Below are 18,019 nucleotides of genomic sequence, written 5' to 3' on the forward strand. Positions count from 1 at the left end.
TAAAACTGGGATTAGAGAGAAAGGGGGGGGTAGCAGCTAGGTTTTTGTAAAAATACAGGTGCCCTAGGTTTAGAATAAAGGGTTAGGATGGTTCTAGGGTGATCCCAAGGCTGAGAAGAAAAGGAGAAGGCACCCAATATTATGTAAGGCTGAGATTTAATGGCTAAAGGCTGAATGGTGAAGAATAGAAGTTAGGTGGCTCCTCGGGTTAGAATGCTAAAAAGAGAGTGCCCTAGAATGGATGGTGGAGACTAGAAGGGATGGAAGGTGAGGATTTAGCAATTAGGGGCGTCTAGGGTTTGTTAAGAGTGAAAATAATGGGTTAAAAGGCGCCCTAAGGTTTGCTAAGGCATGGGGAGCGTGCTAATACAGTAAGAGGGGCACCAAACTGGGTTTAGCAGGTAGGAAGCGCCCTCTTACTTTCAGTTTTTCACAAAAACACCCCCTCTCTCAGTTGGACTTCACACCAGCATCCCAAAATCTACATTTCAGCAATGAAAACTTCCTAGTTTTGCACAAAATTTGCACAGAAACAACATTGAAATTAACTGAGAAAATGACACAATTTAACTACTCTAAGGTCGAAAATACCCCTGAATTGGTGCCCTTAAAGTATCAAAATGCAGAGTTATCACGCAACACCTTTGACATTATCTTGGGTCAACAAACATCCTACGGTTTCAGAGTTTAATGCGATATACACCTTAAACTCCTGACCGTTTTTAGGTAGTGACATTGTCGGGACCTTAGCTAGGGTACCTTTCAACTGTTCAAACTCCTTTTGGTGCTCTGTCATCCATTTAAACTTCACAGACTTCTTGGTGAACTTCATCAGCGGCATCGCCGCATGCGCAAGGCCAGGAATGAACCTCCTAAGGAACAAAAATTTTCCTATGAAGGTTTTCAATTATGACTCATTACTTGGTGGTGGTAAACCTAGAACTTCTTTTACATTGTCTTCATCCAGATGAATTCCTATTTGGTCTACTTTGTACCCTAGAAACTTTCCAGATTGTACTGCGGATGGATTCCGGTTAAGCCTCAGGTCGAAAGCTCTACACCGGCTGAACACTTTTCTCAAAACCTCAGGGTGATCTTCTTGCTTTTTCGCTTTGACTACTATGTCGTCCACATAATATTCAATTTCCTTGTGCATCATGTCATGGAAAACACTCATCATTGCTCTCTAATATGTGGCCCCAACATTCTTTAGGTCAAAAGGCATCATTTTGTAGTAGAAGTTTCCAATATGTGTTCTAAAGGTCATATGGTGTGCATCTGCAGGGTCCATGAAGATCTGATTATACCCGTTGTATGCATCCAGGAAGGGAAGAGTTGATTCCCCGCTACTGAATCTATCAGGATCTCCATGTTTGGCAAGGGTGAAGGGAGTTAGTTCACAATACTATTCTAAGAGCTTAACTAGGCAGTTATACTTTAAATACTAACCTAAGTTGCTCGTTCTTCTTCTTGATCGTGACTATGTTGGCTAGTCACTACGGGTGCACTATAGGTTTAATGAACCCTACTTTTAGAAGTCATTCGACCTCTTCCTTAATTTTCAAGGCTACTTTTGGCTTGAAAATCCTCTGAGGTTGCTTTACAGTCTTGAACTTCGGGCCTATACATAGAGAGTGTCTAACAAGGGCAAAGTCTAATCCTGGCATCTGCTCGTACGACCAAGCAAAGATGTCTTGGAATTTTGTGGAAATGCACACAAATTAGTCTGTTTTTCTTTAAACAAGTCCTAATGTTTTGCTATAAGGAAAGGTTTTTTACCTTTCAACAGTGCGACCAAGTTTTCTCTGTCCTTTGGTCCTAATTTAGTCAATATGTACAATGGCCTCTTTTCTGTCCCTTATGCGGCCATGTTGATCTCCTCAAGTGGTTCTTCCACTGCATTGATGGAATCTTGCATACATTTGGGAGGTGTTGAACCTCATCATAGTATTTTTCTCCTTTTTGCCCCTATTATCATGAGTAGGGTCTTAATATTTCTAATTTGATTATTATTTATGTGCTTAACGTATTCTAGAATTGTACCTTTAATGCTCATGGTTCTTGTTTAGGTTGCGGTGTGTCTTTCTGTGATGAGACCATTGTGATGTCCTTTTGTGAAAATGGTCCAGTGAAATAGTTCTACTTGGAATATTATTTACAAACATGGTCATAATTGTTTTATTCAAAGCTCATGCTTTGAAGATGATACATTCATATGGCAACAATTATATATATATATATATTGACAAGGCTTCTTGGTAATTAACAATCACAACTTGCGATAAGGTCATGTTCTATTCTAACAACACAATGCAAATGTTAGAGGATGAGTTATAGCTTGCGATAAATCGTAAAATCATACCTCAGGGATGGCCTTCTTGGTCGTTGATGGTTCGTCGTGCTCATAGTTTGTGATGATGGTGTAATAGCTCTTTTCGTCATCGCTGGTCATTCGCACACACCTGGTCCTCTTCTTCCCTTTTGGCCTCACTGAAAGTTCGCTCTGTGTAAGGTTCAACAGTTACAGTCCTTCCACTTTGGCTATTCTTGTTTCTCCTTCGTCGGCTAGCTCTATATAATAGATTGCGTCTTGCAAGTGAGTCTCTGACTTGTTAAAAGGCACTTTGGTTGCCAGAATCCTTATCACACATCCCTTGTGTTTGGCCTTTATGCACTGGTGGTACATTAACGGCACCAGGGCCAGACCATGTATTAGCGGTCGTCCCAACAAAATATGATAAGCGGTCCTCCCTAAGATGACTTGGAACTCCTGCATGATGGAGAATGGTCCGATTGTGACTTGTAGCTCGATAGATCCCTCTGTGATAGATGTGTTACCGTTGAAATCTGTCACTTCCATGGGCAAACCTTTAACCGTCTCCTTTTGTATGTTTTCATCAGCTTTAAGTGTGAACGAGTATTAGGTTAATAGAGCTCCCTGGGTCATCCATAGACCTTCTCGTCTCAAATCCACCCACCTTCGCTGTGATGTACAAAGGCCGGTTTGTGGTGGGCGTCCGTGGCTAACATGTCATCCTACATGAAATCTATGCTGGTCTGGTAAGAACGGTGTGGCTCTAGTGGTCTTCTTAACGTTTCTGCCAACGCTCTGATGGCCAATCTTCTCATTGAGGCACTAGCTCCTTGCCTACTAAAATATTGTTGGAGCTCCGGACTCTGTTCAAACCTTTCTATTAGCATGTCAGGTTGATACTGGCCTGGTGCTCCAACTACATTAATACTTCCTCCCTGAGTGTGGGCTGGGAGGGGGTCTATTTCTACCTGTGCTGGGTTCCTTTTTACAAAGTCATCTAATTTTACCTTTTGTACAAATAACCTCCTCAGGGAAAAGCAGTCCATCAAATCCTGATGTGGCAACTGGTGGAAGTTGTACCATCTTCCTCCACGCCTTTCCTTTTCTAGGTCAACTCTCGGTGGTGGTGGTGGCAAGTTGATCACTCTGTCTTCAACCAACTTATTCATGATCATAACTACCTCCTCCTTCGTGCAAGGAAAACGAGGAGGGATCGACAAATTACTTCTCTTACCTTGTGGGTTGTTACGATAATAGGGCCCCTTTTTGAGCCCTCCATTGTTATGGGGCTTCCGGTCAATCGCATAAGCTTCGTCCCTTCCATATTGCCCTAAAACTAGTGTAGACTGGGCTGAAGTATTTTTTACTGTGCACGTTGTTCTCTCTACGCACCTCCACAATTGACTAAATATATCAATCTCCACATTCTCGATGCCTATCTTGTAGGTAGACTACATCCCCTGTACGCACTATTCGACAAAGCTCTTCTCCATGGCATGCTCGTCGAAGACGGAATGGGTCAACTTTTGAAACCTCGTGACGTAGGTTAAGAGATCTTCCCCTGCACGCTAGTCCATCTTGCATAGGTCAGCCATCACCAGCTTTTTCTCTAGGTTGAACCACTTCGACAGGAATTTCTTGGCCACTTGGCCCATGAACCAATGCTCCCTACGGTGAGGTTGACGAACTACATGTATGCTGGCCCCGTCAAGGACTTAGAGAACTCGCGAACCTTCATATCCCCATAGAGAGCAAAGGATCCTAAGGCATCCTTAAACTTACTTACGTGCTCTTGTGGGCTTCTTTTCTGTTTGTGATACTATGGCCACTACTAGGAGGAGTGTAGCCAATGGGGTAAGGCTTATACAAGATCCGATCAGAGTAGGGCATTTGCAAAACGACCGAAGTTTGAACTTGGTTCCGACATTCCACCACAAGCCCCTAAATGTACTCTTTCAGTTTGTCCTGGCTAAGAAGGACTTCTATCACTGGGTCTACCTAGGGAGGGATTCTGAACTGCCCTATGGTGGGCTGGCTAGCTTGCACGGGTATTGGATTAACCTTGGCAGGCTGTTCCGGCATGGGGGATTAAGGTTGGAGGCATATGGCTGGTAGGGATGGATGCGGGAGCGGCGGCCGGGGTAAAGGGGGATTGTTCGGTTTGGGTAGATTGTTGGAGAAGAATTTATAGGGCAGCCCTCATTTCGTATTGCATCTGCTCGATGCGGTTGAACCGAGCTTCAAATTCATAAACCTTGTTCAACAGGATTTCGATGTCGACTTGGTCGGTTGCTTTTGTCTCATACTGGTTCCCTATCTCTGGATGGGTATTTTTTGGGATGTTATCATGTTCTTCAAGAATGGGTGAGAGATTGATCCTACGAGCGGCCGTCCTCCATGATATCAACCAGAGATTCTAATGTAAATGTGGTGGCTAGGCTACGTGAGGGTGGTCTCCTCGAAAGACGAATGAAGACCCGAGGCAGGAAGTAGGGTTGAAGGCTAGGGTAAATGGTAAGGTGATAAGGACGAATGAGTGAGGGAGTGATCGAATGAATGAATTTGTTATGGGATGGTCTCTCATTTATAAGGAGAGATCCTCAGGTTCCGAAAGGAATGAGTCAAAAGTGTTTGATTCCCCATAGGAAAGGGAATATTGGATTTGTTGTCGGTTATTAAGGAACACTGGTAGGGTTTCACCATGTGTCTTATGAGATCCCTCAGAGGACTGATTTTCCTTTCATATGAGGATTCTCATAATTCATGTGTGCTACTTCCTTTCATGGTCCATTTAACCAATGTGGCATTAGTGACATCATTTATTAGTAGGCACACTTTTATTTGACCCACGTGGAGCCTTATCACGCGCATAACTTGAAGTTGCACGTGTAGCCTATATTTATTTCCAGTTCATAGTGATCCCGCGGTTCTGTAATGATCTCGGGATCATTACAGGAATGTGCGTATCCGAATTTCATCGCAGAACTTCACATATTCGAGGTTTATCGCAGTAACACACGTATCTAAGGTCTATCGCGGGTTCTCTTTAACCAAAGTTCATCGCGATTCGTCTTAAGTATGAGTTTGTCTCAATTGTGCGATGAGTTATGCATTCATCGCAGTCGTCCGATGAATTGTAAGCTCATCGCAAGTAGCTGGTGAATTGTGAGCCTATCGTAGGGGTCATGGAATACCAATTCGGTATCCTCCGTATTCTAATGGTCTGAGCGACCACTATGTACCTACACTTCCCATTTATCGATTTCGTAAGGGAAGTTGATACAATGAAGTTACTCACCAATTACATCTTTGGGCAAGGATGACACTTACGATGATGCCATGGAGGGCAACGAGCTCCTCTGCTCTTACGATCGACAAAAATGGAGCATGGCATACAGGTGTCTAGAGCTAAAGACCAAAATCATGAAGGGCTCCCCTAGTTTCACTTCATAGGCACTATACATACTAGAAAACCCATTGTATTACAAAATTTTACACAACACTAGTCTTCTTAGACTGGTTGATTGTTTCATACACCTGGTTGGGTGCAATGGTGTGGATTCCATGGAACCACTCTTGGCTCATTGGTGCTGTCGGACCCATACCTTTGTTAGTGCCTTTAGCGAGTTTGGGGTAATGGTTGAAGATGTCACTACTTTGTTGGCACTTCCCCTAGTTGGGCCATTTCAGCCCATCATCTTCAATACATGGAGTCTATCCCCATGAACTCTCTAGCATATATGGGGAACTAGTGAAGGAGGTGGAGAAGTTCAAGACCAAGGTAGATGCCACATCAGCCCACAGTAAGATGCCTGTGGATGCATGGATTATACATTTCTTTGAATGTAGAAGTGTGATGGATGTAATGGTTAGGAAGGCGAACAACCAGTGTCACTTTGATCGCCTTCAAGGTGCCTCATTGTAGCTTGCTATTACCAGAAGGAATATCAATCACATGTAGGTGGGCTTTGCTTGCTTGTCTTGGGGTTTGTTCACCGTTCATTACAATGTGGGCTACCATTTCGTGTTCATCGTAAGGCGTAATAGTGTATTGGGTTTTTCTTAGATTGACAATGTCATTTTATGCTTATCACAAGTTTTTTGTGGTTTTTTGTTCTCATCATAAGTCTTATAGGACATTTAATGCCCATTAGAAGTCTTAGATGGCTCTTTGTCTTCATCACAAGTGTGTGAGCCTTTTATCATTTTGATAAAGTGTCTTTGTGCCATTACAAAGGTGTATGGGTTGGAATTTCTCCATGTGATTTTCCTTTGACATCCTCATCATAATAATTACATGTACTTACATAATCATTCTCTAATAGATGACCTATTGTCTCCTTTAAAATACATCTTCAAGAATAGAACAATTGTTTTTCTTCACTTGTCAATATTTTCATTTTTCTAATAGGATTTGGATGTGATAACTTGGAGGGTCCATCCACAAGGAACAATACCTTTTCAAATAATAGAGCCCTTTTTCTTCACCATCCCAAGAAGTCCAACTATAATGCATTTCAAATACTAGTAAAATATGTACGTGCTTTACATGTGGCAATTTTTTATGGTAGTGATTATGATGGTAAATAATATGTTTTTAAAAATTTATACAATTTTTTATATTTATAAAAGTATTCTTATTTATTACACTTATTTTGGTTTAATATGATAAATATATAATATTAGTTATGTGTCCAAATATTTTCTACGATTATTTTTGTATTTTTTTCACAGTCATATATTTTCACATTTTAAAATTTTGATTATCATTTATTAAAATGTTAAATTGTTAACTTGCCACCAAATAGGAAAATAAATACCTTTTTGGGTTGTTTTTAAGATTGTATTTTATTTATATATTATTTTAATTTCATTTGAAGGGCTACACATTAGGGGTAGCCCATCCCCCAACCCAAAGGTCTCCTACGGTAGAAGACCTTACCAACCAACCAGCTTTGCTATGCCTCCTACTTTTCTATTTTATTTCTACATTAATAAAAATAATTGTACTTATCACATATTTTTTAATATAGTTAATTAATATAAGATTTAGGGTAAAATACAAAAACCCCCCCTAAAGTTTTTGACAATCATAAAAACCTCCCCTATAGTTTCATTATAATAAATACCCCCTAAACTTTTGAGAAACTCAACAAAAATCTCATTTCCGTCATTGACCTAAATGGAAAACATATACATTTACAAAATTACCCCTAAGATGTCATTTAAAGAAGTCATAAAATACCATATTTGCCTTGAGCAACACCTCCCAATTCCCTCATTTTTCGCCAATGATTAAACACGAGCTAGCTACAACCATGTCCATTAAACCACTCTCATTCTAATGAAAGAGGGGATCCTCAGCTGAATTCATTTATTTTCATTAGAATGAATTATTTCTCCCATTTAAGCCCAAACATTTGCCATCCAAAAGGTATTTTGGAATACCTTTATCATTGATGTCATGCATCTGCACTTTCAGAATTTCAGAATCTTCAATCCATTTGGCATCATCTCCATTTAATCTGTTAGCATGTGCTTTCTTCAGGGCTAACCGCTACAAGGCGATTATAGGGCTTTGATGATAATTGATAAAGTTAATGGGAGCTGATCAGTTAGTCATTGTAATCAATACTAAACCCAATGGCTAATTTGACTAGTTTGCTGTGCAAAGGAGATTTTATGAGCAAAGAACCCAAAAAATAGACAAGATATGGTGTATATCCTTAGTAAAATGGTGACTTGACAAACTAGAAAATGACTCTCTATCTCTTGTTAGAGATCACATGGAAAAGTTATAACAAAAGCATTATCTTTACTCTGGACTTCAAATCTAAAACTTGTATAAGGAACAGAGAGGCCAATACTCACCAAACAATGAATATGATGTAGTTGTATAAACTGTTTGGACCCTAGGAAATTGCTTACCTAGGTGTTGTATAAACATTCAAAATTCTCTTTAGTGTTCAAAGGAATTGAGATAGTGGCTAGGAAAGAATGATATGGTTTGGACTTCGAAGCCATAGTTGCAGTTTTAGCGTCTTCCTTACTCCATTATCTTTTAGAGTTGAAAAAACAATAATAATACAGGGCCATTACTTTTAAGTCAATAAAAACACAAATTGATTCATATAAACTATCAAATTGTTCTTGTGCTTTACTGCTTTAGTCTATTTAGTGTGTAGAAGAGAAGAAACCATTTATGGCGGGCATGACCTTAGGTAGATGCATACAGAGGAACATGCGAAGTCCGTGTTCCACATATTTCTTTCATTCCTTGGCATTATTGTAATAAAGTATGGATGAGTACGGATTCAACTAATTAGCCATTGGGTGAGACATTGGTTCCTGTGTTTACTCAACCCAAGAGAATAAAACAAATGCAAAGAGAAACAGGGTAGTGTTGACGTGGTAGAGGAAATGAGGATGTAGATTTGTTCTCTTGACAACGGAGTTCAGGAGGAAGCTTGTGGTCATTGACAGCGTTTATAATGGCGGAGAGATGGCAGGCAAGCTTTTTTCCTTTTGGGCTTGGACAAGCCGACAAGGAAGTGGTTGGGTTTTCCGGTTGGTTCGACAAGGAAGAAACATATTTAGGTCTAAGTTTGACATGGCCAAGGAGAAGGAATAACGCAGAGATCTGCCTTGATCTTGACAAAAGCGATGTCACCAATGCCATTGCCACATGGGTGGTCAGTGATGTTTTTCATGGTCAGTAACAAAAAGGGTAAAATTGGTATTTAAAAAAATTATGTATCAGTTAACGTTTTATGTCCAAGTCAGTGATGGAAGGAAAATTCTTGTTGAGTTTTTCAAAAGTTTAAGGAAGTTTTTATGATTGTCAGAAATTTCAGGGGAGGCTTTTGTATTTTACCCTAAGATTTAACATGGGTGATGGGACTGACGATTTTGACCCAAACCCATTAAAACCCGACTATATCCACCCATTGCAATAACGGGTCGGTTGATGTATATAAAGTGACTAATGGGTGGATTGGATCGAGAGTACCGTTTGGATCGTAAATGGTCTGGGTCGAGTGGAGGGTCGACGAAGGCTTTTCTCTCTGACTCTTTCGTCTGTTCTCTATTCCGCCAGTTTCCATTGAAGCTGTTGGGGACATTAGGGTTAGCTATTTTTTTCCCAGTTCCACCATTATAGCAGGATTGAACACCACTGTTTCTCGCAATTGAGGCTCTATTTTCATCGCTTTGCTCACCAATCTTCTCACATCGCCATTCCTGACCAGTCGTCACCATAGACGAAGTTGATACCTCAGGCTCAGGTTTTTTCTCGTTCCTCTTCTCCCATCTTATCTCTGTTAATTATTTTTTGCCATGTTTTAACTTGTTAGCAAAAAAGGGGCCCTTGAAGCAAGTTTTCTGCTATACTCAATTTAATTTTAGTTCACAGGGTAGAGGGAAATGTCGAGGTTTCTTGTTGATGGGAAAGTAGTGGAAGCAGTCGACTTGCTGAAGAAGAGACGCTGGTCATGGCGATTGGACGTCTGGCCGTTTGCCATCCTTTATGCTATTTGGCTTATTACCATTGTGCCTAGCATAGACTTGGTTGACGCTCTGATAGTTTTTGGTGGTCTGGTTGCTCTTCACGTTCTGGTTCTGCTTTTCACGGCTTGGTCAGTGGACTTCAAGTGTTTTGTCCAGTACAGCAAGGTACTTATGGATATAAGTCCTGAATCCTGATAGAAAACTTTTATCTCGTTTGTATATATATATTTATCTGTTTTTAGGGATTTTTACAGTTCAGTCCACCTCAGAATAGGTCAAATTTTTATTTATGCCCAGCTCCCCCTATAAACACCATCCCCGTGAATTTGGCATCTTTCCCCCATGATATTGACCCTAACTGTACGATTGTACTGTGATTGTATTATGAATTCTGAGGTGGAGTGAACAATAAAACCCCCTTTTTCATTTCTTTAGATTTCAGTGATTTATTTTTCCTTATGCTATTTGATCTATCTGCAGTTACCGGATTAATAATTTCTTTTGATGTGATAGTTTCTTAATCATATGGTTTTGGGCATCAATGCTGTTCATGCCTAAGCCTGCTACTTTATTTTCCGTCCCTACATTTCTTTCTTTTCATATTCGAAGTTGAGTGTAATTGAAAGGGCATTGAACCACAAACAAGAGTTTGTGGTCTTACTTTCTTAAAGGGGTACCCCACCCAGTGACCTATTTGGGTGTCTGATATCAGGAAGTTGCCATGTAAAAATAGTTAGGGAAGGCAATGCTTCATGCTTCATCCTTGTGTGGGGGGATAGGTGGTCTTTAGGCAAAGACTTGGATGACTTAAAGTTTTCCATGTGTATCTGTGATAGCTAAGTTGATCTATTTGTTTTACCATACCATCCATTCAAGTGGCAACTTTCAGCCTAGCAACCTTTCCAGCATCATTTAGGAAAAGGTCCAACATGGTCGGGGATAGAGTAAACAAGGTTAGTCAAGAGGATGCCCTTATTTATGGACTGTTTGGATTAGCTGTGTCATCCCTCCATGTTGCTGAAGGGAGACACCATCAAGAAATCTAATTAGACCTGTTAGAATACCCCCACCATGTAAATGCCAATGCATACATATTTGTTTTTTGGATTGGTATATGTACACACATCTGTGTAAGAGATGGATAAATGAAACTATGTATTTATACATGAGGACAACATATGCTGATTACAACCAACATGCGGATATTCAATGATTTTATTAATAACTATGAATTAAAAGAACTCCCAATGCTGCAAGCCCTCTATACTTGGCCCAACTTTCAGGAGACACCAACCTGCTTCAAATTAGATAGATTCATTTTCAATGAAAGCTAGGAAAATAAGTGGACGGACTTGATAACTAGGTCTCTACCGAGAGCCACTTCTGACCACTGCCCCATTTGCCTAGGACAGGAACCTTTTAGGCAAGGACCCCAACCTTTTAGGTTTGAGAACATGTGGTTGACTCACCCGGACTTCGTGAAGAAGGTTGAGGAATAGTGGAGAGAAGACCTAAGGGGGGTGAAGTGGAAAGGGGTAAGATTTCACAAAAGACTTAAAAGATTGAGAGCACATGTGAAGGAGTGGAATAGGGAGCATTTTGGGAGAATAGAAGAAATGAAATCCTCTCTGATGACCCAAATAGAGGAACTAGATGCGAAGGAATCCCAATGAACCATAAGCCCTCAAGAGAGAGATCGGGGATGGGAACTAAAAAAGAGAGTTAGATGAAGTTGTTTTGAGAGAAGAAATTTCTTGGAGGCAGAAGTCTGGATGTAAATGGATTAAGGAAGGAGATGGGAACACTAAATTCTTTCATAACCTAGCCAATGGAAGGAGAAGGAAAAACCTAGTGTCCAAATTGGAAGTGGATGGAATAGTCTTTGATACCCAAGAGAGGATAGCCAATTGTTTTGTTGACCACGTCAAATCCATCTTGAGGAGACCCTTAAGACCTAGTATGGAGTTGGAAAGCGTTATCTGGCAGAGGCTTCTAGAAGAGAGTAGAAGCTAGCTAGAAAGGAATTTTGGGGAGGAAGAAATCAGAAAAGCCGTTTTTTTCAATGGACAGGTCAAAAGCACCAGGGCCAAATGGGATTACAATGGCTTTCTTCCAAGACTATTAGGACGTAGTCAAAGAAGATTTAATTAAGGTCTTTAAGGAAATTGAGGATAATCCAGTGATGAGTCATGGAATTAATGCTACTTTTTTAGCCTTAATTCCCAAGAAGAAAGAGGCCAAGCATCCAATGGATTTTAGACCTATTAGTTTGGTGACTAGTGTTTACAAGATTGTGGCTAAGGTCTTATCTTTGAGGATAAAAAAGGTGCTTCCTTGTCTTATCAGCCAAGCGCAAGGAGCTTTTGTTCAGGGGAGATAAATTGTAGATCAGATTCTAATAGCAAATGAATGTGTGGAGGAGATAAGGAGATTAGGGCGTCAAGGTTTTGTTTGCAAACTTGATCTTGAAAAGGCCTATGACTTGGTGGATTGGGAGTTTTTACTACTTGTTCTAAGGAAGTGTGGGTTTGGGGATAAATGGTTGCCTGTGCAACTGCCATTATTCCATCCTAGTCAACGGGGTAGTTAATGAATTTTTCCCAGCTAGTAGGGGTCTGAGACAAGGTGATCCTATGTCACCGTTCCTTTTCACTTTAGTCGCCAATGCTTTTAGTAGACTTCTCTCAGAAGCGGATAGAGCCAGATCTCTAAGAGGGTGGAGAATAGGTAGAGATAGAGTTTTAGTAACCCATCTCCAATTTGTAGATGACATAATAATCTTTTGTGAAGGTTGTGATTTGATGGAGGTAAGGAATCTGAAGGATTTAATAATTCACTTTGAGAGGGCATCAAATTTAAAGGTAAATTTTGAGAAGAGAGTTGTGTTGTGGGAGTTCACTTGAACAGAGAGGAGTTGGAGTCTATAGCAGCCTTGCTAGAATGCACCTGCTCTCAGTGGCCTCTATCCTACCTAGGACTTTCATTAGGTGCAAATCCAAAGGAAAGTAGGTTCTGGAACCCGGTGGTGAAAAAATTCGAAAAAAGATTGGCAGCTTGGAAGAGAAACTATATTTCCAACGGGGGTTAGAGTTACTTTGTTAAAGCAACTTTAGCCAACTTGCCTTTATACTTCTTGTCAGTCTTTAGAATTCCTAAAAGGGAGGCAAAGAGGTTGGAAAAACTAATGAGGGATTTCTTATGGGACCTGGTGAAGAGAAAAAAAGATCACTTGATTAGGTGGGAGGTAGCGTGTTGGAGTAAGGAAGAAGGAGGCCTAGGATTAGGGAACGTGGTGAGCAAGAATGAGGCTCTTTTAGGTAAGTGGCTTTGGAGGTGGCCCCTGGAGAGGGAGAGGTTGTGGCATGAAGTACTAAAAAGTATCCATGGCTGTTTCGAATCAGGTTGGGATGTGGGAGTATCTCGAAGGGCTTTGCTCACAACACCTTGGAAGGCTATCTCTCGTATTCTCCCTAAGTTCCTCAGTTTTGTAAGGTACGATGCTTGCTCTGGAAACTCCATTATTTTTTGGGAAGATACTTGGGTGAGCTCTCAACCCCTAAAAGACCGTTTCCCTTCTCTCTATTCCATCTCCCTCTTTAAAAAGAAACTCATTTCTTGGTTCCTTCCCCCCCCAGTTTTCCCTTTGGCCTTAAATTGGGATTTTGGGTTTTGAAGAGGGTTAAGGGATGAAGAATCTCTTTGCGTTTCAGAGCTGTTGTTACTTCTAGATTCGGTGTGTTTGGACCCCCCTAACTCGGATAAAAGAGTCTGGTCCCTAAACCCAGTTGGCTCTTTCACTTGTGCTTCTTTCTTTAAAGCCCTTTGCTCCAACCCCTCCTCTCAGGTCTTCCCCGTTAAAGAGGTATGGTCAAAACCAATTCCCCCCAAAATAGCAATGTTCTATTGGGAAGCCTATCATTGTAAGATAAATACTGTGGAAAACATGCAAAAGAAGAAACCTTTTATGTGTTTGTTCCCTAATTGGTGCTCTCTGTGTAAAGTGAAGGGTGAGGACTGTAACCATTTGCTGATATCATGCTCCTTTGCTACCAATATTTGGAACTGGGTTGTTTCATTATTTGGGTGCAGGTGGAATTTGCCCTCTTAAGTAAAGTTTTTGTTCACTCTAGCTGCGTTTGGGAGATTGACAAAAAGAGGGAAGCTAATGTGGAAATGTATCAGAGCTGCTATGTTGTGGACTATATGGGAGGAGAGAAATGCTAGAATATTTCAAGAATAGGAAAGAAGTCTTGCTGAAATCAAGGAATGCATATTGACAAGGACTATCTCATGGTTAAATTCTTCACACTTGTTGGCAGATTACTCCTTTGATGACTTAAGGAGAAATTGGGCTGCAGTGTCTGCTACAGTCTCCACCAAGATCAAATCACAAGCTGAATGGATTCCCCCACCGGATGGTGTGGTAAAATTGAATTTTGATGGAAGTTGCCAAGGTAACCCAGGGCCATCGGGAATTGGTGGGATTTTGAGAGACAAAGGCAGCAATATGTTGTCTCTATTTTCAGGACCAGTGGGTGAAGGTGATTCAGTAAGGGCAGAGCTACTAGCAGCGGTACAAGGTATACAGATGGCTAGTCAAATTGGAGTGACCAATCTGCTAGTAGAAGGGGATTCCAAGGTAGTAGTAGTAGGCTGGCTAATTTGCCCAGCAACAGCTTGTTGGGGCTACAGGGATTTGTTAAAGAAGTTAAATGGTTGACAAGGAATATGACTGTCAGGTTTCAGTGGGTCAGAAGATCAGCAAATGCAATGGCTGATTCTCTGGCCAAGCAAGGGGTGTCAAGGGGAGATCTATTTTGGGCTACTTTATAATTGTGTCCCAGTCTTGGGCAGTTTTGGTGTATATGGTCCAGTCCTAGGGGGGTAACATCTCGTGCCTCCTCCTAGGCTGATTTATTTTCGTTATTTGATTTAATCAAACTACTTTCATTTATAAAAAAAGCTGATTGTTTGGCTTTGGAGTTGGTAAGCATCCTAGCAGATCACTTATATTTTCACCAAGCGGAACAATAGGCTATTCTTTGGTCGTTTGTTGTCTTTTGATATCATGCATGTAAAACTTTTGACCAACTTCCAGCCATGACTTTGTGATGTTTGGTTAATGCTTGTTTTGGTTTTGCAGGTTAGAGATATTCATTGTGCAGATGCATGCAAAGTAATTCCTGCAAGATTTTCTGGTTCTAAGGAAGTTGTTCCACTTCATTTTCGTGGATCTGTAAGTTACCATTTTCATTTTGATTCCATTATCTTGCTTCATATATTTCCAAGGATCATTGTAGGAGTAACATAAACAAGAATTGGAATTTTCCTTGTCCTGAGGGAATTAAAGCTTCATGGTTCACACAATGTATTGGAAGGATTTGAATTTTTTCCTTTTATCCAACTGTGTCTCATATACAAATAATTCATTATATTTCTTATAGGCCATGTTGCTAATTATTTTTTTTTTAAAAGAGCAACATTGCCTATATACAGCTGTAATTGGGTTGTATTTGTATTGGATTCAGCCATATCTGAATCCGGCTTCATTAGAAAATCCTATCTTCTAATTTGTTTCATCAGATGCTGCTCAAGATTTTTTTGGATCTTAATCCATGCAATTTTTTGTAAATGTTGGATTTTGTTTCTGCAATTGATTGACTGTTTCTTTCTCCTGGATTTTCCTATTTTTGTTCTCCCAAAAGTAGTTGTCTTATTCCAAGACCTATCAGATGTCTAATCCTTTTTAATCAACTTCTCATTAATCCATTCCTTTTTTCAAGAATCTGGAGTATTTTAGTCCTTTGTTTCTTTTTAATGTTTAAAACTCACAAGCAACCTATTATTTTTAGTTCAAATTTTCTTTAATAAATGTACCATATTAGTTGTTTTATGACCCGCTGAATAAACTATTCTGCATTTATACAGCTTGTAGCACCAGTACCATCTCTGGTGGATGCAGAAGAAATATATTTTGATTTCAGAAAGCAACGGTTCATCTTTTCAAATGAGGAGAAGACTTTTTGCAAGCTCCCTTACCCTACAAAAGAAACATTTGGATACTATCTCAGAAATACAGGCCATGGTTCAGAAGCTAAAGTTGTTGCTGCCACCAAGAAGTGGGGCCGGAATGCGTAAGTATTATTTCTCATTGTGAACCATGTATCACTTGAATCACTGAACTAATTATTACATGAGACAAACAATCATTGAACTCATTATTTCTCATTGTGAACCATGTATATATTTTCTTCCCCTCCTCCCAGTGTTTTAAAAGCGCAAGGGCCAACTTGCACCTGAGGTGCAAGGCGCAAGGCGAGGTGTGCACCCTTTTAAGCAAGGCGCAAAATTACAAAAAAAAAGCTAAAAAATAAAAAAAGAAAATACAAAAAAAGCCAAAAAATTTTAAAAATGCAAAAAAACAAATAAAAAATATAAACTTAAGTTTTAAAAAACATATTATCTAAAATTAAAATACATAAACATAACATGTAAAGCGTATTCAAATGAAAATTTAAAAATAAAAGCAAACATATAAAGCATTTTCAAGCATGTAAAATCCACAATCTCTTTTTTTGCTTAATTGCATTGCTTCAAGTAGCTAATGTGATGTAAAACATATTGCATTCTTGATTCTATGAGTTGCTTTTGTACCACGTCCCTCAAGGCAAGCCCAGATAAGTCTATGTTAGGGTCTTAAATTCTTATTTCTCACAAAAAATAATGATTTTATAACTTTCATTGCCTTTTAAGAAGATATTTTATTGCAATGAATGAATGAACAACATTAGGAAATGGGGGTTCTCGAGGGGCATGGTCTGGGGGCGGAGCCTCCGGCCCAGCCGTTAGACTAAAAAAAAGAAAAGCAAAAATTGCAAAATTTTAAAAAGGTGTACGTTTGGGCTGAGGCACAAGGCGCATCAGGTGCACGCCTAGGTGCACCAGGCGTGCACCTTTTGAAAGGGGTGCGCTTAGGACCTGGGCGAGGCGCATACCCCAAAATGCGCCTCGCCTATGCGCCAAGCGCACCTTTTAAAACACTGCCTCCTCCCCCACATAACTACCAGGATTCACGAACTTCCTTTTCCTACCCAAATCAAATCCTAGTCTTCCCACAACTGCACTCTCCATCTCTTTTATCACCCTTAAGACCAGAGCTATCTCCCGAGCTTCTCTCTGCAAACCTTTTTTTTTGATGAATTTCTCTCTGCAAATCTTTCACAGAGTGCCTTAACATTCTCTCTTTCTTTAACATTCCCTTCCTCCTTCACCCCTTCCACCACTATTTCTCCTATACCTATGACCTCTTTCTCCTTCCCCTCTTCTAGCGTTACAACAGCTTGAGAAGACGGAGCACTCCTCCCTCCTTGAGAAGAATCCTTTTGAATCTCAACCCAAAATGAGCCCTTAAGGCGCAACCTACCAGTTGACAGAGCTCCGCCCTCGTCTCATTTTTCCTGCTTATGAGGTGACCTATTCTCAAGCTTATGCCTTGGTTAGCAGTGAGGAGTGTAGGAGTCAAGTTCTATAAATACTTTATTTTGTTTATTGATATTTTCTCTCATTATACCTAGATTTGTTTTATGAATTCTCATGCTGAAGTGCTGAAACTTGTAAAGCGTTTCCATGAGTTTGTTTTAGAAGGCTTCAAAATTGAAATTGAAGGCCTGTGTATCACTCACATACAATATGTTGATGATACACTAACGTTCCTAGATGCATCAGCAAATAAAGTGCCGAGTCTTAGGGCTATTTTAGCCAACTTTGAGATGTTGACGGGTCTGAAGGTGAATCTAGAAAAAAGTTTACTGATAGGAGTCGGGAACCTAAGTGTGGAGGAAGTGGGGCAATATGTAGAGGTGCTGGAATGTGAGGTAGGTGAGCTACCTTTTACTTATCTTGGACTACTGGTGGGAGCAGAAACAACAGCTAGCAGTATTTGGATACCTTTAATAGAAAGGGTGGAGAGGAGGCTAGATAGATGGAAAGCCAAGTACTTATCCTTGGGTGGGAGAATCACACTCATAAAGAGTGTTCTGTCTTGCATACCAACATACTATCTCTCCTTATTAAAACAATTGATTTGGTCAAATGGGAAAAAGGTTTGTAGAGTAAAGGAGGGTGAAATTAATTAAGAAAAGCACTCTTAGGGAAATGGCTGTGGAGATTTGGGCAAGGAGAGAGGGAAGCATTATGGAC

At 40.2% G+C, this 18,019-nt stretch overlaps 1 protein-coding gene across 2 annotated transcripts in view; it reads left to right on the forward strand.

Moving 5' to 3' along the window:
* Positions 1 to 9,314: 9,314 nt before the first annotated feature.
* The window catches only part of PDR2 (phosphate deficiency response 2), a 74,376-nt gene continuing 65,671 nt past the window's right edge, over positions 9,315 to 18,019 (forward strand). The window contains exons 1-4 of one of the 2 annotated variants that reach the window (XM_010247394.3): positions 9,315 to 9,597; positions 9,726 to 9,985; positions 14,964 to 15,056; positions 15,749 to 15,954. In XM_010247394.3, coding sequence (XP_010245696.1) covers positions 9,737 to 9,985; positions 14,964 to 15,056; positions 15,749 to 15,954 — 548 coding nt within the window. In that variant the 5' untranslated portion in view covers positions 9,315 to 9,597; positions 9,726 to 9,736. Of the gene's footprint in view, positions 9,598 to 9,718; positions 9,986 to 14,963; positions 15,057 to 15,748; positions 15,955 to 18,019 lie in introns of both variants that reach the window. The other variant, XM_010247395.3, reaches the window with a different exon arrangement.

This window comes from Nelumbo nucifera, chromosome 3 (genome assembly GCF_055504915.1).
Source record: "Nelumbo nucifera cultivar China Antique chromosome 3, China Antique-T2T, whole genome shotgun sequence".
Classification (NCBI taxonomy): Eukaryota; Viridiplantae; Streptophyta; class Magnoliopsida; order Proteales; family Nelumbonaceae; genus Nelumbo; species Nelumbo nucifera.